Source organism: Boleophthalmus pectinirostris, unplaced genomic scaffold (genome assembly GCF_026225935.1).
Source record: "Boleophthalmus pectinirostris isolate CB_2022bp ecotype Guang Dong unplaced genomic scaffold, ASM2622593v1 HiC_scaffold_16, whole genome shotgun sequence".
Lineage (NCBI taxonomy): Eukaryota > Metazoa > Chordata > Actinopteri > Gobiiformes > Gobiidae > Boleophthalmus > Boleophthalmus pectinirostris.
Window position 1 is genome coordinate 36,678,578 of NW_026571095.1, and position 25,318 is coordinate 36,703,895.

The 25,318-nt window shown below is 34.1% G+C and overlaps 1 gene segment (V, D, J or C); it reads right to left on the reverse strand.

The window, feature by feature from the left end:
- The window catches only part of LOC110153116 (T-cell receptor alpha chain constant-like), a 44,893-nt gene extending 26,565 nt beyond the window's left edge, over nucleotides 1–18,328 (reverse strand). Inside the window, 1 exon segment of the C gene segment in view lies at nucleotides 18,274–18,328. Coding sequence covers nucleotides 18,274–18,313 — 40 coding nt within the window.
- Nucleotides 18,329–25,318: the final 6,990 nt, after the last annotated feature.

Sequence of the window (25,318 nt, forward strand, 5' to 3'; positions counted from 1 at the left end):
CACACAACCATAACAAAACCAGAGTTAAACAAACCAGAGTTAAACAAACCAGAGTTAACTAAATAACAGGCTCAGGGACAGGGTCAGATATTGATCCTATTGGACAATTTTTCTAATATTTCATGAAGTCTTCTAATATTTTCTTGTGTTTTGTGGTAATTTGAGTCGGTCAAACTGTAAAAAACATGAGGAGGTGATTTGGTGAAACCATGCTTCTCATTTTGTATTAAAAAAGCTTTTTTCTGCCTCATGACAAACTTTTAACGTTTAGACTTTGTCCAGAGTTTCACATTTTTTGAGAGTTGAGTTCTTTAACAATTTGCACAATTCTCTTTTTTTCTGCTCGAGTCAAAGTGAAAATCTGTCATTTTGGACACAGCACATTTGTCGTGTGTGATCAGTTTTTATTTATTTTGTTATTTACACGTCATCAGTAAAATTATGATGTTAAATTTTCAAAATGTTATGTCCGTTTTTAAAAATTTTTTTATTTTAGAGATTATATAATAAAATGTTTTTTGTTTTTAAATAGATTTTTAAACTCACGTATTTGAACAGAGAGAGTCGTCCCAGAGCCAAAGATCAGTTTCTCCCCAGACCAAGTCACACAGTCACACAAACATAACACCAAACCAGAGTTAAACAAACCAGAGTTAAACAAACCAGAGTTAAACAAACCAGAGTTAAATAAACCAGAGTTAAACAAACCAGAGTTAACTCATTTGGTCAAAGTTTTGATGATGATTTAGTCAAAGTTTAGAATTTTGGTCAAAATTGTGATGTTAAATATTCAAAATTTAATATATTTAAAAGTTTTAGCAAAGATTATACTAAATATTAGTTGGGTTTAATTTTCGTTTAAACTCACGTATTTGAACAGAGAGAGTCGTCCCAGATCCAAAGGTGAATTTAAACCCAGAGTTAGTCACACAGTCACACAACCATAACACCAAACCAGAGTTAAACAAACCAGAGTTAACAAACCAGAGTTAAACAAACCTGGTCTGCAGTAACAATGGGAGATACTTTTATGAAGTATCTAATTTTTACAGATTTTGAGTTGAGTTGATTAACAAGTTTAAATGCTCTTCAGTGTTTCCTTGTTTTATTTTATGATGTTTATTTACAGACGTCACCAGTGTCAAAATTGTTTGTGTGATGTTAAATATTCAAAAATTCTATAGATTTTAAAACATTTTAGAGCCAAGATTAAACTAAATATTAGTTGTTTTAAATTTGGTTTAAACTCACGTATTTGAACAGAGAGACTCGTCCCAGATCCAAAAAGATCAGTTTTCCATAACCTAGAGTCAGTCACACAGTCACACAACCATAACACCAAACCAGAGTTAAACAAGCCAGAGTTAAAACAAGCCAGAGTTAAACAAGCCAGAGTTAGTCTACAGCTGGGAGATAATTATTTAAATATCTACAGATTGTACAGTTGTTACTTGTATTGTGAGTATTGTGTATGTGAGTATTGTGTACGTGTGTATGTGTTTGTTGTTGTGTTGTTGTGTAACTGTGTGTATGTTGTGTGTTCTTGGTTCTTAAAAACGAGACGCTGCATCTTTTACATAAATAAATTCAAATTCAGATTTACTCATTTGTTCAGATTTTAGTTAGAGTTTCATCTTTTTGAGAGTTGAGTTCTTCAACAATGTGAACGAGTCTCTTCTTCAGTCACTTGTGTCGTCAGTGAAATTGTGATGTTAAATATTCAAAATTGTACATATTTAAAAATTTTGAGAAGATTATGAAAAATAGTTGTTAAATTTAGTTTAAACTCACGTGTTTGAACAGAGAGAGTCGTCCCAGATCCAAAAATGAGTTTAAACCCAGACTGAGTCACACAGTCACACAACCATAACACCAAACCAGAGTTAAACAAACCAGAGTTAAACAAACCAGACCTTGAATTATGAAATATTTGCAGATTGAAGTTATTAATTTCATCAAATTTTGGTGAATATTTTGGAGATGTGAGAGTTTAATGCTTTAGTGTGGGACATTCCAGGTTATAGAGTAAATATTTGTTTGTGTTAAATTTAGTTTAAATTCACATGTGTCAACAGTAAAATGTTAAATATTCAAAGTTCTATACATTTTTAACAGTTTAATGTCTTTGTGCGGAACATTGTGTGTGTGAAATTAAATATTCAAAATTCAATATATGTTTTTTTTTATTTTAGAGTTTATATCGTAAATATTTGTGTGTGTTAAATTTAGTTTAAAGTCACATTTGTCAACAGTAAAATTGTGATGTTAAATAATTAAAATTCAATACATTTTTACATTTTAGAAAAGATTATAGTAAATATTAGGTGATTTATAATTTTGTTTAAACTCACGTATTTGAACAGAGAGAATCGTCCCAGATCCAAAGGTGAATTTATCCCCGTATCCAGTCACACAGTCACACAACCATAACACCAAACCAGAGTTAAACAAACCAGAGTTAAACAAACCAGAGTTAAACAAACCAGAGTTAAACACAGTCAGATATTGCTCTTATCTGCAGATTTTTTAAATATATTTGATGAAGTATTGTAATAGTTTGTTGTTTTTTGTGGTGATGTGTCTTTGTTTAGTTTTTCTTGTTCTTGTAGTTTTGGTTTTGACTCTGTTTAAAGAGTGAAAAGTCAAAAGTGTCACAGATGAAAACAAAGTCAACTTTGGTCTGACAAAAGAATCTTTTACAATCAATTATCAGACGACCAGATGAACCTGATTGGATTATTGATGTAGCTGTTGATGTGAACATTTAAAATAAAAATCTGAAATGATGTTTAAATTTTGATATATTTTTATGTTATATTTATATTTTAGAGACGATCACAGTAAATATTAGTTGGTCTTAAATTTATTTTAAACTCACGTATTTGAACAGAGAGACTCGTCCCAGATCCAAAGGTGAGTTTACTCCCATAGTTATTCACACAGTCACACAACCATAAACACCAAACAGAGTTAAACAAACCAGAGTTAACTCATTTGTTCAGATTTTGGTCAGAGTTTCATATTTTTGAGAGTTGAGTTCTTTAACAGTGTGAACGATTCTCTTTATTTCTGCTCGAGTCAAACTGATGAGAAAATCTGTCTCATTTTATGATGTTATTTACAGACAACGTCGGTGAAATTATAATGTTAAATATTCAAAATGTTTATAGTTTTTTTGGTTTTTTTACTTTAAAGAAGATTACAGTAAATATTAGATAGTTTTAAATGTTATTTAAACTCACGTATTTGAACAGAGAGACTCGTCCCAGATCCAAAAATGAGTTTACTGATCCCAGACTGAGTCACACAGTCACACAAACATAACACCAAACCAGAGTTAAACAAACCAGAGTTAATTTAACCTGGTCTGCAGTAACAATGTGAACTTTATGAAGGATCTAAGTTTTAATATTTTTGAGAGTTGAGCTGATTAACAATTTGAACAATTCTCTTGATTTTAAGCTTGAGTCAAACTGTTTTATTTTATTATGTGATGTTAAATATTCAAAAATTCTATATATATTTAATAATTTTTTTTTTTTTGCAAAGATTATAGTAAATATTAGTTGGTTTTAAATTTAGTTTAAACTCACGAATTTGAACAGAGAGAGTCGTCCCAGATCCAAAGATGAGTTTACGAGACCCAGTGTCAGTCACACAGTCACACAACCAGAAAAAAATCTGTCTCATTTTTATTTAAACATTTGCAGATTAAATTTACAGTTCAACGTGGTAAATTTATAATTTGAAATATTCAAAATGTTTATAGTTTTTTTGTTTTTTTTACTTTAAAGAAAGATTACAGTAAATATTAGATAGTTTTAAATGTTATTTAAACTCACGAATTTGAACAGAAGAGAGTCGTCCCAGATCCAAAAATGAGTTTACATGATCCCAGACTGAGTCACACAGTCACACAACCATAACACCCAAACCAGAGTTAAACAAAACCAGAGTTAATTTAACCTGGTCTGCAGTAACAATGTGAACTTTATGAAGGATCTAAGTTTAATATTTTTGAGATTTGAGTTGATTAACAATTTGAACAATTCTCTTTGATTTAAGTTCGAGTCAAACTGTTTTATTTTATTATGTGATGTTAAATATTCAAAATTCTATATATTTAAATTTTTTTTTGCAAAGATTATAGTAAATATTAGTTGGTTTTAAATTTAGTTTAAACTCACGAATTTGAACAGAGAGACTCGTCCCAGATCCAAAGATGAATTTTCTATTTCCAGAGTCAGTCACACAGTCACACAACCATAACACCAAACCAGAGTTAAACAAACCAGAGTTAAACAAACCTGGCCTTAAGTTATGAAATATTTGCAAATTGAATTTACAAATTTTTGTCAGATTTTCGTGAATATTTTGGAGATTTGAGAGTTTAATGCTTTAGTGTGGGACATTCCAGGTTATAGAGTAAATATTTGTTTGTGTTAAATTTAAAAAAGTTAAACATCTGAACACTTGTATGTTGTGTTTAAGTGTTTTGTTTGTGTTTTGGTTTTGTTTATTTTATTTTATTTTATTTTTTATTTTTTAGCCAATTTGAAATAAAATATTCAATGTTAAATTTTACCAAAATATAATTAAATTTTGTTTAAACTCACGAATTTGAACAGAGAGAGTCGTCCCAGATCCAAAGATGAATTTTCCATAACCAGAGCCAGTCACACAGTCACACAACCATAACACCAAACCAGAGTTAAACAAACCAGAGTTAAACGCAGCACCAGACCCTCAAACCAACAGCTGCACAGTTCTATACCCCAAAGTTTCAAATGTCTTTTTATTTTATTTTGTATTTGTAACTTTTGAAATGGATTTTAAATGTATTTTTTGCACATTTTACTTACCTGATCGTTCCGTCGACAAACTTACCAGAGACACGGAAACGATTCTCCGTGAAAAATAAGACATGAATATTTATTTTGTTTTGGTAAATTTACTGTGCAACGATTTTGTGGAGTTATTTTGAGTGTTAGGATTAATAACGGAATAAAAAACAGAAAAAATCTAACAAAGTCTTTTTAATTCTAACAAATTCTTTAAATGTTCATTTTTTTTGCTGCTTCTGAGAAAAAGTTTAAGTCTTAACATTATATTTGACTTTTAAAATCACTATAAACTCAATTCATTTTTTGTTTTTCTACAGGAATTTTGTAGTTTTCGTCGTCACAAACAGACCTGGAGTTGTGTTTTTTTTGTTTCGTTCACACGTTTAACGCACAAACCTGCACATTTACTCTGAGTTTTTCTCTCAAACTGAAATACAGGAAGTGCTCCACTTTGTTTTTAAACTCCACTTGGATGATTTCAGCTCTGGAAATGTCAAACTTTACTGAACTAAACTCAATTTGAAAACTACAACTTCACGAAATCACAAACTGGAACAGAACATTTTGAATTTTCTGTTTTAAAGTTAAGTTTTTTTAATCACTTTAAAAACAAAATAAATCAGAGTGTTCAGAGTTTTGGACAGAATAATAATAAAGTGTAACTCGAACGTGTGAATGAAACAAAACACAAACTCCAGGTCTGTTTTTTTTTAACACTTTAACATGTGTGAAAATGTGAAATTAAATTAATATATTATATATATTTTTTTAGAGAAGATTATGGAGTAAATATTAGTTTGTGTAAAAATTTTGTTTAAACTCACGAATTTGAACAGAGAGACTCGTCCCAGATCCAAAGATCAGTTTATCAAACGCAGAGTCAGTCACACAGTCACACAACCATAACACCAAACCAGAGTTAAACAAACCAGAGTTAAACAAACCAGAGTTAAACAAACCAGAGTTAAACAAACCAGAGTTAAACAAACTAGAGTTAACTCTTTTGGTCAGATTTTGGTCAAAGTTTTGATGATGATTTAGTCAAAGTTCTGAATTTTGGTCAAAATTGTGATGTTAAATATTCACAATTCACTATATTTTTACATTTTAGAGAAGATTATAGCAAATATTAGTTTTATAATTTTGTTTAAACTCACGTATTTGAACAGAGAGACTCGTCCCAGATCCAAAGATCAGTTTTTTAAGCCCAGTGTCAGTCACACAGTCACACAACCATAACACCAAACCAGAGTTAAACAAACCAGAGTTAAACTAAACCTGGCCTTGAGTTATAAAATATTTGCCGATGGAAGTTACTAATTTTGTCAGATTTTGGTGAATATTTTGGAGATTTGAGAATTTATTGCTTTAGTGTGGGACATTCCAGGTTATAGAGTAAATTTGTTTGTGTTAAATTTTGTTTAAAGTCACGTGTGTCAACAGTAAAACATCTGAACACTTGTGCGTTGTGTTTAAGTGTTTGGTTTGTGTTTTTTGTTTTTTGTTTTTTTTTTGGAGCCAATTTGAAATAAAATGTTCAATGTTCAGTTTTACAAAAATACAATAAAATTTCTTTTAAACTCACGTATTTGAACAGAGAGAGTCGTCCCAGATCCAAAGATGAATTTATCTCCCATTGTAAGTCACACAGTCACACAACCATAACACCAAACCAGAGTTAAACAAACCAGATCTGCAGTAACAATGTGAACTTTATGAAGTATCTAAGTTTATATTTTTGAGTTGAGTTGATTAACAATTTGCACAGTTCTCTTTATTTCTGCACGAGTGAAACAGTTTTATTTTATGATTTTATTTACAGATTTCACCAGTAAAATTGTTTGTGATGTTAAATATTCAAAATTCTATATATTTAAAAACATTTTAAGGTTTTAAATTTCATTTCAACTCACGTATTTGAACAGAGAGAGTCGTCCCAGAGCCAAAGATGAGTTTACGAGACCCAGACTGAGTCACACAGTCACACAACCATAACACCAAACCAGAGTTAAACCTGATCTGACCATGGGAGACACTTTCATCTTGTTATGTCATGTGTCAGCTCCACTGTGTTTTTAAACTCCATGTATCTTCACTAGATTCATTTGGATAATTTCAGTCCTGGAGTTACTGATCTCCACTGAACGAAACTCAACTTGAAAAAAAACTACAACTTCTCGAAGCTGGAACAGAGTGTTTTCAAATTCATTATTTGATTCTATTTTCAGTTTTAAAGTTGTTGTTTTTTTGACACTTAAAAAAAACACAGTAAGTCAGAGCGTTTAGAGTTTTGGAGATGTAAACAGACGAATAATAAAATGTAACTGAACGCGTGAACGAAACAAAACACAAACTCCAGCTCTGTTTTTTAACGAGGAAACACGGGAGCTTTAATTAAATCATAAAGTAAATAAAGTTGGCGGCTCACGTGTCTGGACGGAGAGCCCGGTGCCGCTTCTGGGAGTTTGTCCATGTCCCGCAGTGACACGCCCCCCCCCCCAACGACAACAACCCAGAAAAGAGCCGCAATCTGCCCGACGACGAGCGTGACCATAGCAACCATCTAATAAAACATGTCTAATATAAAGAACATCTCACCCCACCGTCCTGATCATGACACAAGCAGGTGATGGACCCTCCACTAGAAATGTTCCACAGTGCAGCTTTAACAGTTGTGGATAAAAGTGTGTGTCTGTATCAATGTGAAATATTCTGGATTATTTTAGCTTTTATCTTTTAAACTATAGTTAACACGTGTGAAAATGTGAAATTAAATATTCTAAATTCAATATATATATTTTTTTTTTGTTTAAGAGAAGATTATGGAGTAAATATTAGTTCTGGTAAAAAATTTCGTTTTAAACTCACGTATTTGAACAGAGAGAATCGTCCCAGATCCAAAGATGAGTTTACTCCCATAACCAGTGTTAGTCACACAGTCACACAACCATAACACCAAACCAGAGTTAAACAAACCAGAGTTAAACTAAACCTGGCCTTGAGTTATGAAATATTTGCAGATGGAAATTTGTAATTTCATCAGATTTTGGTGAATATTTTGGAGATTTGAGAGTTTAATGCTTTAGTGTGGGACATTCCAGGTTATAGAGTAAATATTTGTTTGTGTTAAATTTAGTTTAAACTCACGTGTGTCAACAGTAAAACATCTGAACAGTTGTGCGTTGTGTTTAAGTGTTTTGTTTTGTTTTTTTTTTGTGTGTTTTAGTTTTTTGAGCTAATTTGAAATAAAATGTTCAATGTTAATTTTACGAAAAATCATAAAAATTTCTTTTAAACTCACGAATTTGAACAGAGAGAGTCGTCCCAGATCCAAAGATGAATTTCCCATAATCAGTCACACAGTCACACAACCATAACACCAAACCAGAGTTAAACAAACCAGAGTTAAACAAACCAGAGTTAAACAAACCTGATCTACAGTACAATGGGAGATAATTATTTAAATATCTGTAGATTGAAATTTACTCATTTGTTCAGATTTTGGAGAGTTTAATTCTTTACAATGTTCACATTCTCTTTATTTTCCAGTGGAATTGTGTGTTAAATATTCAAAATTCTATAGATGATACTTTTTTTTTTTTTTTTTTTATTTAAAGAAAATTTAAGAGTAAATATTAGTTTCTAAAATTTGTTTTAAACTCACGTATTTGAACAGAGAGAGTCGTCCCAGATCCAAAGATGAATTTATTAACCAGAGCCAGTCACACAGTCACACAACCATAACACCAAACCAGAGTTAAAAAAAAACAGAGTTAACCAAACTGAGTTAACCAAGTCAGATAAACCAAACCTGATTACAGTGACCATGGGAGATAATTATTTAAAATATTGCAGATTAAATTTACTCATTTGTTCAGATTTTGGTCAAAGTTTCATATTTTTGAGAGTTGATTTTTTTTTTTTTAACAATGTGAACAATTCTCTTTATTTCTGCTTCAGTCAAACTGATGAGTCTTATTTTATGATGTTATTTACACACGTCACCAGTGAAATTGTGATGTTAAATATTCAAAATTTGATATATAGTTTGTTTGTTTTTTTTACTTTAAAGAAGATTACAGTAAATATTAGATAGTTTTAAATTTCATTTCAACTCACGTATTTGAACAGAAAGACTCGTCCCAGATCCAAAAATTAGTTTACTGAATCCCAGACTGAGTCACACAGTCACACAAACATAACACCAAACCAGAGTTTAACAAACCAGAGTTAAACAAACCAGAGTTAAACAAACCAGATCTGACCAGTAACCATGGCAATTACTTTATGAAGTATCTAAGTTTAATATTTTTGAGTTGAGTTCATTAACATTTTGCACATTTCTCTCAATTTATGCTCGAGTCAAACTGTTTTATTTTATGATTTTTTTTTTAACAGACGTCACCAGTAAAATTATTTGTGATGTTAAATATTCAAAATTCTATATATTTAAAAAATGTAAAGGTTTTAAATTTTGTTTAAACTCACGTATTTGAACAGAAAGAGTCGTTCCAGATCCAAAGATGAATTTACTATTTCCATAATCAGTCACACAGTCACACAACCATAACACCAAACCAGAGTTAAACAAACAGAGTTAAACAAACCAGAGTTAAACAAACTAGAGTTAAATCAAACCTGGTCTGCAGTAACCATGGGAACTACTTTATGAAGTATCAAAGTTTAATATTTTTGAGAGTTGAGTTTGATTAACAGTAACAAACTGTCTTATTCTATTATGTTATATGATGTTAAATATCAGTATTCAAAATTCTCTATATTTAAATTTTTTTAGCAAAAATTTGCTATAGTAAATATTAGTTGGTTTTAAAATTTTGTTTAAACTCACATATTTGAACAGAGAGAGTCGTCCCAGATCCAAAGACCAGTTTATTGTATCCAGTCACACAGTCACACAACCATAACACCAAACCAGAGTTAAACAAACCAGAGTTAAACAAATCCGGAGTTAAATAAACCTAGTCTGCAGTAACCATGGGAACTTTATGAAGTATCTAAGTTTAATATTTTTTATGTTTCAGTTGATTAACAATTTGCACAATTATCTTTATTTCTGCAGGAGTGAAACAGTTTTATTTTATGATGTTATTTACAGACGTCACCAGTCAAACTGTTTGTGACGTTAAATATTCAAAACTTAAATTTATTTTGGAGATTTGAGAGTTTAATGCTTTAGTGTGGGACATTCCAGGTTATAAAGTAAATATTTGTTTGTGTTAAATTTAGTTTAAACTCACGTGTGTCAACAGATGTGATGTGTGAAGTTAAATATTCAAAAATTCAATATATTTTTAACATTTTAGACAAAGATTGGAGTAAATATTAGTTGTTTTATAATTTGGTTTAAACTCACGTATTTGAACAGAGAGACTCGTCCCAGATCCAAAAGTTAGTTTTTACTCAACCCAGAGTTAGTCACACAGTCACACAACCATAACACCAAACCAGAGTTAAACAAACAAGTGTTAACCAAACTAGAGTTAACAAAAGCAGATTTAACTAAGCCAGAGTTAAACAAACCTGATCTACTGTAACCATGGGAGATAATTATTTAAATATCTGCAGATTAAATTTACTCATTTGTTCAGATTTTGGTCAAAGTTTCACATTTTTGAGAGTTGAGTTCTTTCACAATGTGAACGATTCTCTTTATTTCTGTGTGACTCAAACTGTTTTATTTTATGATGTTATTTACAGACGTCATAAGTAAAATTGTTTGTGATGTTAAATATTCAAAATTCTGTATATTTAAAAGTTTTAGCAAAGATTAAAGTAAATATGAGTTGGTTTTAAATTTAGTTTAAACTCACGAATTTGAACAGAGAGACTCGTCCCAGATCCAAAGATGAATTTATCATTCCCAGTGTAAGTCACACAGTCACACAACCATAACACCAAACCAGAGTTAAACAAACCAGAGTTAAACAAACCTGATCTACAGTTATGAAATATTTGAGGATTAAATTAATATATAATAATATATATAAATTACTTTTAGATTTTATTTTTTACTTGGACACACACATTTATATAATTCTGCCTTATTTGACATCAGGCTCTTTCTATTTTTGATAATTATTTTGAAATTATTACTAATTTACTACCATTTTTTAAATTTATTTATTCATTTTTTCCCCCTTTTTTACGATGTGTGAGCTGCTGTGTCCAAGTCATTTCTTTTTAGGATTAATAAAGTTTGTTTAAGTGAGAGCCACAGATCCCAGAGTTATTTTGGTTTATTGTGAGTGTCTGAATTATAAAGTGATCTGTTTTATAAAAGTGTGTTTGGTGAATCTGCACGAGACAATGCAGAATTTAAAATATTATCTAATAATAAATAAAAAATAATAAATCATTTCATTTTTGATCCGTTTTAAACTTCTGAGCCGTGTTCCCGTGTGTCGGTCTCACCTGGATCCACAAAGAGTCGAACCCCAGACCCAAAAATCAGTTTGTCCCAAGATCCAGACCCACTGTGACGGGATCTGAGACAAGAACTCAACCAGGACTGAACCAAAACTGAACCAGGACTAAACCAGGACTAGACCTGGACTAGACAAGGACTGAATCAGAATTATACCAGGACTGAACCAGAACTAGACCAGGACTAAACTTCAACTGCCCTAAACTGAACCTAGAGAAAACCAGGACTAAACCAGGACTAGATTAGGATCAAACCAGAACTAAACCAAGACTGAACCAGGACTAGACCAGAATAAAAACAGAACTTCAGGACTAAATCCGGACTGAACCAGGATTAGATCAGGATCAAACCAAGACTGAACCAGCAGTGAGCCAGGACTAACCCAGAGCTAAACCAGAACTAAACCGGGACCGATAATTGAGATGCGCCAAAACAAAATAAATGTATTTTAACAACAGTCGAGTCGTTACAGTCGTTCGCTGGGACTGACCTGAGTGAACAAAAAGTCTGGTCCCGGATCCAAAGATCAACCTGTTGCTCCCAGAGACAAACACACTGTGAAACTCCCTCATACAACAACTCACAACAACAACACAACAACACGACAACATGACAACAACAAGAACACGACAACAACAATAACACAACAACAACACTACAACATGACAACAACAATAACACAACAACAACAACAACACAACAAACAACAAGACACAACAACAATAACACAACAACACGACAACAACACTACAACATGACAACAACACAACAACAACACAACATGACAACAACAAGAACACGACAACAACAACAACACGACAACAACACTACAACATGACAACAACAACAAGACAACAACATGACAACGACAATAACACGACAATTGACAACAACACGACAACAACAACAACAGTATGACAACAAGACGACAGTACGACAACAAGACAACAACATGACAACTGACAACAACAACACGACAACAAAACAACAACACAACAAGACAACAACACAGCAACTGATGAGCTAATGCTAAAGCTAACGGTCAAACAACAGATAAAAACAGACGTGCTAAAGCTAACGGTTAAACTCATCATATTCCTACGGCAAAACAAGAGTCAAAAGTATAAATGTGTTTTAATAATGTGCGACCAGCAAGATGCGCTGTATTTTAAAATAATTTCTACACTTTTGAGTTTCATTTGACGTTAAATTCCCGAGGAGAAAACTGCAAATGTGCTGTAACTTTTGAACATAACTCATGTCTGGAATCTGAGCTAACGTGTAAATACAAAGTTAAAACGACACTTCGGAACATTCTCCATAGAGATAGATGGTGGCTTATGTCTTATGTCATACGGTGCAAGAATGTAGAGTCAGGTTTGTGGAGATGCAAGGGCCCAAAGGTTTTTCTGTTAAATGTAAAATCTGGACTCACAGGAATGGACGGAGAGCCTGGTCCCAGAGCCGAACAGAAGCTTTGTGTTTCCAGAGAAAGACACACACTGACACACACCACAACAACAACTACTACAGTACACAACTACAAACTACAACAGTACACAACTGCAAGAGTACACAACTACAAACTACAACAGTACACAACTACAAGAGTACACAACTACAACTACAAGAGTACACAACTACAACTACCAACAGTATACAAATACAACAGAACAAAACTATGAAAAACCTGCACCTTTACATGAGTGGGCTCGCATCTCCACAGACCTGACTCTAACCTGGTCTGGAGCAGTGCATAAAACGTGTCTGTCTCCGTGGAGAATGTTCCGAAGTACGACTTTAACGTTCTGGTTCTACGGAGTCGTGCAGCTGACGAACAACATCACGAAGAAAACGTGAAATGGTAAAACACGGTTTGAGTCGAGGTGACATTTTGTGGAAAACTTTTTTAAACATGGACGGATTCTTACTGTAGTCGCAGTCATCGTAGCAGCACCGGCAGTAGGACCAGCTGTAGTAGTAGCAGTCGTAGCAGTAGTAGCAGTCGCAGTAGTAGTAGCAGTCGTAGCAGTAGTAGCAGTTATAGTCGTAGTTGACGGTGAGTCTGGTTCCTGCTCCAAAAATGAGTTTGTTTGAAGAGTAAGTCCCACTGTGAGTCTGAGGGCCCCAAAAACCCCGAGTCCAAAACCAGGATCAGCTCTTTGTCTCTGTGTCTCTGTACTTCTGTTATTATTATTACTGCTTTAAGACAGTATTTATATTTTAGTTTTTTTTTTAGATATGGGACCGTTCATGTATCATGGCCAAAATCATGAATATGAATAAGTATAACTATGAAAATGTTCCATAAGTTTTACAGGAGCTTTTCTCTGCTCAGTCTGGTGATTATTGTCCACCGTGTTATTATTGTGTTTTGTTCCATAGTAGTTTATTTTTAGTGTAGTATTTTTAGGAGTATTGGAGGTTTTACTCAGATCTCGACATCGGTTTGATCTTGAAAAATGTGCAGTTTGTCATTTTGAACAGATTCAATGAGTGAAATCTGACTTTTTATCACAGATTTATTATTATTTTTACAAAACGTTTATTGGACATAACATTTGGTTTGTAGTAGAAAGATTCAGATTCAGATTTAGACTCGAGGTGTTTTTATTTTTCACATGTCAAAATCAAATTGAATCTAAAATCATGATGACGTGATTATTTTGGCAAAGTTCAGAGAAGATAAAAGTGTGAGGATGAAAACAGAAACGCTCCTCTTCAGTCCGAAGCTGAATAATGTGTTTCGGAGTAAAAGTATTTCATGTACTTCAGACAAAGTACTCACAGTTTTGCACGGTGAATCTCGTCCCTGTTCCAAAGTACAGTCGAGTCGCTCCAGTTCCAGTCACACAGTCCCACACTCCTCTGCACAAACCCAAACTCTGAACTTTTCTATTATTTTACTTTCCAAACTGACAAATTTTGACTTAAACTTTATTGATCCACAAAGGATTTTATTTATCTCTCTTCTCTGTAACTTTAACTCATTTCAGTGAAACAGTTTTAGACTAAAGTTTGATAAGTTTATTTTTTATTATGCAGATGTAAAACTCTGACATTAAAATAAAGTGAAAAAGTCAAATGTGACTCACAGATTTGGACTCGGAGTGAAGTTCCTGTTCCAAAAATCATCTTCACGTTGTTATTCACACAACACGACGCTCCAGTACTCAAACTACTACTACTACTACTACTACTAACTACTACTACTACTACTACTACTACTACTACTACTACTACTACTACTACTACTACTACTACTACTACTACTACTACTACTACTACTACTACTACTACTACTACTACTACTACTACTACTACTACTACTACTACTACTACTACTACTACTACTACTACTACTACTACTACTACTACTACTACTACTACTACTACTACTACTACTACTACTACTACTACTACTACTACTACTACTACTACTACTACTACTACTACTACTACTACTACTACTACTACTACTACTACTACTACTACTACTACTACTACTACTACTACTACTACTACTACTACTACTACTACTACTACTACTACTACTACTACTACTACTACTACTACTACTACTACTACTACTACTACTACTACTACTACTACTACTACTACTACTACTACTACTACTACTACTACTACTACTACTACTACTACTACTACTACTACTACTACTACTACTACTACTACTACTACTACTACTACTACTACTACTACTACTACTACTACTACTACTACTACTACTACTACTACTACTACTACTACTACTACTACTACTACTACTACTACTACTACTACTACTACTACTACTACTACTACTACAAACTACTACTACTACTACTACTACTACTACTACTACTAACTACTACTACTGACTACTACTACTACTACTACTACTACTACTACTACTACTACTACTACTACTACTACTACTACTACTACTACTACTACTACTACTACTACTACTACTACTACTACTACTACTACTACTACTACTACTACTACTACTACAAACTACTATGAACTACTACTACTACGACTACAACTACTACTACTACTACTACTACTACTACTACTGTTACTACTACTACTAGTACTACTACTACTACTACAAACTACTACTACTACAAACTACTACTACTACAAACTACTACTACTACTACTAACTACTACAACTACTACTACTACTACTACTACTACTACTACAAACTGCTACTACAACAATTACTACAACAACAACTACTACTACTACTACTACAACTACTACTCCAACTACCACTACTACTATGAACTATTACCTCTACTACTAGTACTCATATACTTCAGACAAAGTACTCACACTTTAAATGTGCTTAAGTGTAAAAGTATTTTGTGTACTTCAGACAAAGTACTCACAGTTTAAATGTGTTTAGATGTAAAAGTATTTTGTGTACTTCAGACAAAGTACTCACAGTTTAAATGTGTTTAGGTGTAAAAGTATTTTGTGTACTTCAGACAAAGTACTCACAGTTTTGCACGGTGAGTCTCGTCCCTGTTCCAAAGTACAGTCTGTATCCTCCAGTTCCAGTCACACAGTCCCACACTCCTCTGCACAAACCCAAACTCTGAACTTTTTTTAATTATTTTACGAGCTAAAATTGTCTGACAGTTTGAGAAAAAAGAGTTTTAGAGTAAAGTTTTTGTTGATGTTTTGACGCAGATGTAAAACTCGGTGCTGCTGTGATCATCAAACCTACGACATCTGAAGCAGTTTGTGTTTCTAAAATATTGATAACTTTATTAAATCTTTATCTTTATCTCGTCACTGCTCAATCTGACCTCACTTTTAAATTTTTTTTTAAACGTGTTTATTGGAGATTTTCTGTGTTTGTGATTTACTTTGGTGTTTTTATCCAAATAAACGAACTTTGAACGAACACTGAGGCAGGTTGACAGAATATTTTAACTCTTTCTGGAGTTAAAGAACGAAAATAAACGACGAGCAAAATTGACACAAACTCTGCAAACGACTCAAAATGATAAATAAAGTGAAATAAAAGTGAAAAAGTCAAATGTGACTCACAAATTTGGACTCGGAGTGAAGTTCCTGTTCCAAAAATCATCTTCTGGTAATTCACACAACACGACGCTCCAGTACACAAACTACTACTACTACTACTATTGCTACTACTACTACTACTACTACTACTACTACAAACTACAATTATTACTACTATTGCCATAAACTAGAACTACTACTACTGTAACTTTGAATCTTCAGTTTCAAATATTGTTCAAATTATTGTTCAAATATGATTCAAATATTTCTCTTCCTTTTCTTAGATGCAGTACTATACCTCAAATACCTCAAATACTGCACTACGGATACTTAAAACACTTTTGTAAATTACTTTATGAACTGAACTGTCAGAATCAGATGAGTTGATAAAAACTTTTAACTGGACTCAGACAGAACCTGGACGACTCGACTTCTGACCCGAGGAGCCGTTTAAAGTCTGGATCTGCTCAAAGACACGAGGAAAAACACGACAGGAGATTTACTGTGATAAACACGAGGGTTTAACGGGAGGGCATCTGGACTAAAATCTGTTTCACACCAACAACATCAACTCAGGTCTTAAACCGATTCTTAAACCGGGTCTTAAACCGGGTCTTAAACCGGGTCTTAAACCGAGTCTTAACCGGGTCTTAACCGGGTCTTAAACCGGGTCTTAAACCGGGTCTTAAACCGAGTCTTAAACCGAGTCTTGTTTACTCACGGGTCTGGACTGAGAGTCTGGTCCCGGCTCCAAACAGGATCTTATACTGGTTTGATCCAGTCACACTGTAGTACACTCCACAACAAGAACTACATGTACTGCAGTACTACAGATACTACTACAAATACTACTACAAATACTGCAGTACTACAAATACTACTAAGAATACTGCTACAAATACTGCAGTACACGCCACAGCACTAACTACTGAACACATACTGGATCACTGTCAATAATACTACAAATACTACTACAAATACTGCAGTATATTTCTGGAGTATATTAATTTGTAGTAAAAATCAGATTTACTCACCGAGAGTCACAGAGAGTCGAGTCCCTGCTCCAAAATACAACCTCCAGTTTGAGGAAGAAGTCACACACTGATCTGACCAGGGACAAATACTGCAGTACTACAAGTACTAATGCAAGTACTACTGCAAGTACTACTGCAAATACTACACTACTGCAGTGCCACTACTACTATAGTGCAATAGAAAACTGTAATTATTCTTGAATATTAAACCTGCAGTTTAATGGGAGCATAACCTGAGTTTAACTGGAGTTTAACAGGAGTTTAACTGGAGTTTAACTGGAGTTTAACAGGAGTTTAACTGGAGTTTAACAGGAGTTTAACGGGAGTTTAACAGGAGTTTAATGGGAGTTTTAACAGGAGTTTAATGGGAGTTTAACAGGAGTATAACCTGAGTTTAACGGGAGTTTAACAGGAGTTTAATGGGAGTTTAACAGGAGTATAACAGGAGAGTTTAACAGGAGTTTAACGGGAGTTTAACAGCTCACTGTTTTGCACTGAGAGATCTGTGTTGTGTTGAGTCAGAGTCCTGACATGACCCTGTGTTTGTAACTGTAATAACACCAGTGTAATAACACCAGTGTGAACAGGATCATAACTAATAAAAAGTAAAACTCACAGGTTGTGACTCTGAGGAGGGTTCCAGCTCCAAAGATCAGTTTGTCGAAGCCTCCAGTCACACCTCAGGTCACAGCAGCACAAAAACCTCTGCACCTGTCACACTGCACCTGTCACACTGCACCTGAGCTTTTCAATGTAAAGGTAGAATAATAATACTACTATAATGTCTGATTTACAGGTGTGTTTCTGTTTGAAGTGGACCCTGGCCTTTCACTTCATAACGTCAGAGAACTCAGACAACTGTACAATCCCATGAGAATAAGAGTCCTTCTGTGTTTTTAAACTCACCGCTTTGGACTCTGAGGAGGGTCCCAGCTCCAAACACCATTTTAGTCCCAACTCCAGTCACACCTCAGCTCAGAGGTGCACGAAAACTCATCGTCACGGCAACGCAAACTTTTATATTCAACTTTTCGATAACCTTAAACCTCATGATACAATATTAAACTGGGACTAAACCAGAACTGGACTGAACCCGAATTGAACCAGGACTGAAACACAAATACATTTCTTTTTTCTAAACCCAATCACACTTAAATACAGTAACATGCAGTACAAATGTAGTAGTAAGTAAAGTATTAGTACTCACTGGTGTGTACTGTGAGTCTGGTCCCAGCTCCAAAGATGAGTTTCCTCAACCCTTCATTCACACAGTACTACACACTCATCCAAATACTACTACTACTACTACTACTACTACTACTACTACTACTACTGCTGCTGCTAATGCTTCTACTTAACCAGGACTAAGAGAAACTCTCCTTTCTAAAACCTCATCTCAGTTTAATACTTTGTCTGCGTCAGGGAGGGCATCTGACATAAACAGAAGAAGCCGAAGGACCAAAGTATTTTAAAACTCAGTATGCAGTAATTATATGCAGTAATTGCAGTAAAAGTACTCACTGGTGTGTACTGTGAGTCTGGTCCCAGCTCCAAAGATAAGCTTCCTCGACGCTTCATTCACACAGTACTACACACTCATCCAAAAACTACTACTACTACTACTACTACTACTACTACTACTGATACTACTACAACTAGTACGGCTACTACTACTACTACTACTACTATTACTACTACTACTTGCTTCTATCAGTGACTAAACCAGGTCTAAACTGTTTTATGTGTCTCATTTATTTTTTGTGAACCCAATAACACCCAGAAATAAAGAAACGTGCAGTACAAATGCAGTAAAAGTAAAGTATTAGTACTCACTGGTGTGTACTGTGAGTCTGACTCTTGTTCCAAAGTACAACCAGGACTAAACCTGGACTAAACCAGGACTAAACCAAACCAAACTTTGAAATTATTTGGACATTTAAACAATTTAAAAACTTAGAAGTACGCAGTATTTGTATGCAGTAATCGCAGTAAAAGTACTCACTGGTGTGTACTGTGAGTCTGGTCCCAGATCCAAAGGTGAACTTCCTCGTCCCAGTATTCACACAGTACTACACACTCATCCAAATACTACTACTACTACTACTACTACTACTACTACTACTACTACTGCTACTACTACTACTACTACTACTGTGAGTGTTCCAAGTTTTGTTTTCAGAAGGAAGCTCCACACAGACACAGGCAGAACATGCAAAATATATATTCGTTCATCTGTTGGATTCTAATCGGGATCGTTCGATACGGGAGATTTCGTGACCGATACTGATTTAGTAAAACTCAGATCAGTCGATTCTGTCTGACGATATTTAGAGCTGATTCATTTGACCCAGAATATCATTAGAATATTTATTTTATGTGAGTATTTCAGAATATTTCATTTATCTTCAGACGTTTTCAGCAACAACATTTACAAAAGCAGAAGAGTCAAATGCGCAGAGAAACAAACAAGTGAAACTCTTTATTTAAGCGACGGGCCGAGACTAAAGATCGAACTGTTACCGATATCGGCCTGTGCGTCTAAAGAAACTAGCACTTGTAAAGTTCTGTGTGGAGCTGAACAAAACTGACGACAACCAAACAAAACCAAATGTCACATTTTAAATATTAAATTTCAAACTTTATATTTGAAATAGAATAAATAAAATCTGTAACTGAACACGAGGGAAAAGAGCGAGAATAAAACCGTTTATATTTCCACACACTTTCCTTTTTGAACATGTGGGTGAATCCTCATATTTAAAGATGAAAAACTTTCAACAAACAAACAAATAATAAATATTAAAGTGTATTTTTGTTACTCACTGGTGTAAACTGTGAGTCTGGTCCCAGCACCGAAGTACAACCTCCCTGTGTTAGTATTCACACAGTACTACAGAGGAGTACAAATACTACTACTACTGCAGACCATACAAATACTACTACTACTGCAGATTAATACTAATTCTACTACTACTACTGCAGACTATACAAATACTACTACTACTGCAGATTAATACTAATACTACTACTACTGCAGACTAGTACAAATACTACTACTACTGCAAACTAATACAAATACTACTACTACTGCAGACTATACAAATACTACTACTACTGCAGACTATACAAATACTACTACTACTGCAGACTAATACTACTACTACTACTGCAGACTATACAAATACTACTATTACTGCAGACTAGTACAAATACTACTACTACTGCAGACTAGTACAAATACTACTACAGACCAGTACAAATACTACTACTGCAGTCTAGTACTATAACTCTGACTGTTCTGGGGCAGTGTTTTACGTTCTGTTTGTGACTCGAATAAAAAAGTTGGAGTGTTTCTCGTCTGAACGTCAAAAAACTCAACAGAAACAAACAAAGACAAATAAATTTAACGTTTAAATAAAGTATTTTTGTTACTCACTGGTGTGTACTGTGAGTCTGGTCCCAGCACCGAAGTACAACCTCCAGGAACCAGTATTCACACAGTACTGCACTGTGGTACTAAAAGTACTACTACTACTATTACTAGTACTACTACTACTACTGTTACTATTACTACTACTACTAATGCTTCTATTACTAAATAAACCAGGTCTAAACCCCGGACTAAACTAGGACTAAACCAGGACTGAACCAGGACTAAAAGAACTTGTCTTTCTAAAACCTCATGTCAGTTTAATACTTTGTCTGCGTCAGGGAGGGCATCTGATATAAACAGAAGAAACCGAAGCACCAAAGTATTTTAACACTCAGAAGTATGCAGTAATTATATGCAGTAATCGCAGTAAAAGTACTCACTGTTGTGTACTGTGAGTCTGGTCCCAGCTCCAAAGTACAGCTTGTACGTGTTAGTATTCACACAGTACTTCAGAGCAGTACATATACTACTACTGCAGACTAGTACAAACACTACTACTACAGCAGAGTAGTACTTTAACTACTATTACTGTGGACTAGTACTACAACAACTACTACAGAAGACTGGGATATTTACATTTAATACTTCTAAAAGTACTTTAAGAGGACCTAAAAATACTGCAATCAGACAGATCCACCCTGTGACACTGTTATGTAGTATTTATATAAAAAGTACTTTGTTTTGTTCAGTAGAAAGTATTTTACTATGATCACCAGAATCTGTAGTAACAAATACACTTTTACTTTTCACAATAAAAGCCTCGCATCATAGCCCTTCACAATAAAAGCATCAGTATCACAAAGATAAATCACTCTATTATAATATATGAAGAGTACACAGAGTACACATGCAGTACTGATGAAGTAAAAGTACTTACTGGTGTGTACTGTGAGTCTGGTCCCAGCAGGAGTCCACACAGTACTGCACTCTAGTACTAAAACTACTACTACTACTGCAGACTACTACTACTACTGACTACTACTACTACTAATTACTACTTCCTACTGGTATTTCTAAAACCTCAGTTTGATACTTTGTCTGCGTCAGGGAGGGCATCTGACATAAACAGAAGAACCCAAAGCACTAAAGTATTTTAAAACTCATTATGCAGTAATTATATGAAGTAATCGCAGTAAAAGTACTTACTGGTGTGTACTGTGAGTCTGGTCCCAGCTCCAAAGGTGAACTTCCTCGACGCATCATTCACACAGTACTACACACTCATCCAAATACTACTACTACTACTACTACTACTACTACTACTACTGCTTCTATCCCTGACTAAACAAGGACTAGACCAGGACTAAAGAGAACTAAACCAAACCAAACTTTGAAATTATTTGGACATTTAAACAATGTAAAAACTCAGTACTTTGCTACAGTATACTACAGTACTCAGTAGTATGTAGTAATCGCAGTAAAAGTACTCACTGGTGTGTACTGTGAGTCTGGTCCCAGCTCCAAAGATGAGTTTCCAGGTCCTTATCATTCACACAGTACTACACACTCATCCAAATACTACTACTACCACTACTATTACTAATACTACAACAACTAGTACAACTACGACACTAATATAAAAAGTGATAAACGAGGACCTGATGAAAACTTAGATTTTGACAAACTTGACAAACTGATCCTCAAGATAAATTATTTGGATATTTAAACAATTTAAAAACTCAGTAATACGCAGTAATTGGACACAGTAATACAGTAATTGCAGTAAAAGTACTCACTGGTGTGTACTGTGAGTCTGGTCCCAGCTCCAAATGTGAGTTTTCTAGCCCCATCATACACACAGTACTACGCAGTCATCCAAAAACTACTACTACTACGACTACTACTACTACTACTACTACTACTACTACTACCACTACTATTACTACTATTACTAAAACTACTATAATTACGACTACTACTACTACTACTACTTGCTTCTATCAGTGACTAAACCAGGTCTTAACTGTTTTATGTGTCTAATTTTTGACTAGTTTTATTTATTTTTTATTTTTTTGTGTGAACCCAATAACACCAAGAAATACAGTAACATGCGGTAAAAATGCAGTAAAAGTAAAGTATTAGTACTCACTGGTGTGTACTGTGAGTCTGACTCCTGTTCCAAAGTACAACCGGGACTAAACCAGGACTAAACCAGGACTAAACCAAACCAAACTTTGAAATTATTTGGACATTTTAAACAATATAAAAACTCAGAAGTACACAGTAATTGTATGCAGTAATTGCAGTAAAAGTACTCACTGGTGTGTACTGTGAGTCTGGTCCCAGCTCCAAAGGTGAGTTTCTGGGTCCCATCATTCACACAGTACTACATAATCATCTAAAAACTACTACTACTACAACAACAACTACTACTACTACTACTACAACTACGACACTAATATTAAAAAAAAAAGTGATAAACGAGGACCTGATGAAAACTTAGACTTAGACAAACTTTAATGATTCTCAAGGGAAATTATTTGGACATTTAAACAATTTAAAAACTCAGTAGCACAGTAACTGTATGCCATAATTGCAGTAAAAAAGTACTCACTGGTGTGTACTGTGAGTCTGGTCCCAGCTCCAAATGTGAGTTTTCCAGCCCCATCATACACACAGTACTATGCAGTCATCCAAAAACTACTACTACTACAACTACTACTACTACTACTACTACTACTACTACTACTACTACTACTACTACTACTACTTGCTTCTATCAGTGACTAAACCAGGTCTTAACTGTTTTATGTGTCTAATTTTTTTTTTTTTTTTTTTTTTTTTGTAACACCAAGAAATACAGTAACATGCAGTACAAATGCAGTAAAAGTAAAGTATTAGTACTCACTGGTGTGTACTGTGAGTCTGACTCCTGTTCCAAAGTACAATCGGGACTAAACCAGGACTAAACCAGGACTAAACCAAACCAAACTTTGAAATTATTTGGACATTTAAACAATTAAAAAACTCAGAAGTACACAGTAATTGTATGCAGTAATTGCAGTAATAGTACTCACTTGTGTGTACTGTGAGTTGGTCCCAGCTCCAAAGATGAGTTTCCTTGTCCCATCATTCACACAGTACTACACACTTGTCCAAAAACTACTATTACTACTACAACTACTACAACAATTACAACTACTTCGACACTAATATATATACAAAAAAAAAAAGTGATAAACGGGGACCTGATGAAACCTTAGACTTAGACAAACTTTAATGATCCACAAGGGAAATTATTTGGACATATAAAACAATTTTAAAACTCAGAATTTTGTGGTAATTATATGAAGTAATCACAGTAAAAGTACTCACTGGTGTGTACTGTGAGTCTGGTCCCAGCTCCAAAGGATGAGCTTCTTCGTCCCATCATTCACACAGTACTACACACTCATCCAAATACTACTACTACTACTACTACTAGTACTACTACTACATCTACGACACTAATATAAAAAGTGATAAACGAGGACCCGATGAAAACTTAGATTTCGACAAATTTGACAAACTGATCCTCAAGGGAAATTATTTGGACATTTAAACAATTTTAAAACTCAGTAATACGCAGTAATTATATGCAGTAATACAGTAATTGCAGTAAAAGTACTCACTGGTGTGTACTGTGAGTATGGTTCCAGCTCCAAAGATGAGTTTCCCCGACACATCATTCACACAGTACGACACACTCATCCAAATACTACTACTACTACGACTCTACTGCTACTACAACTGCAACACTAAAATAAAAAATAAAAAAGTGATAAACGAGGACCTGATGAAAATTTAGACTTCGACAAACATTTTTGATCCTCAAGGGAAATTATTTGGACATTTAAACTATTTAAAAACTCAGTACTCTGCAGTAACTGTATGCAGTAATCACAGTAAAAGTACTCACTGGTGTGTACTGTGAGTCTGGTCCCAGATCCAAAGATGAGTTTTCCAACCCCATCATTCACACAGTGCTACACACTCATCCAAAAACTACTACTGCTACTATTACAATTACGACAACAACTACAACACTAATATAAAAAAAAAGTGATAAACAGGGACCTGATGAAAATTTAGACTTTGACAAACTTTTTTGATACACAAGGGAAATTATTTGGACATATACACAATTTAAACACTCAGAAGTATGCAATAATTGTATGCAGTAAACACAGTAAAAGTACTCACTGGTGTGTACTGTGAGTCTGGTCCCAGCTCCAAAGATGAGTTTCCTCAACCCTTCATTCACACAGTACTACACACTCATCCAAAAACTACTACTACTACTACTACTACTACTATTACTACTACTACTACTACTATTACTACTACTAGTACTACTACAACTACTCCGACACTAATATAAAAAACTGATAAACGGGGGACCTGATGAAAACTTAGACTTCAACAAACTTTATTATTTACTTTATCCCCAAGGGAAATTATTTGGACATTTAAACAATTAAAAAACTCAGAAGTATGCAGTAATTGTATGCAGTAATCACAGTAAAAGTACTCACTGGT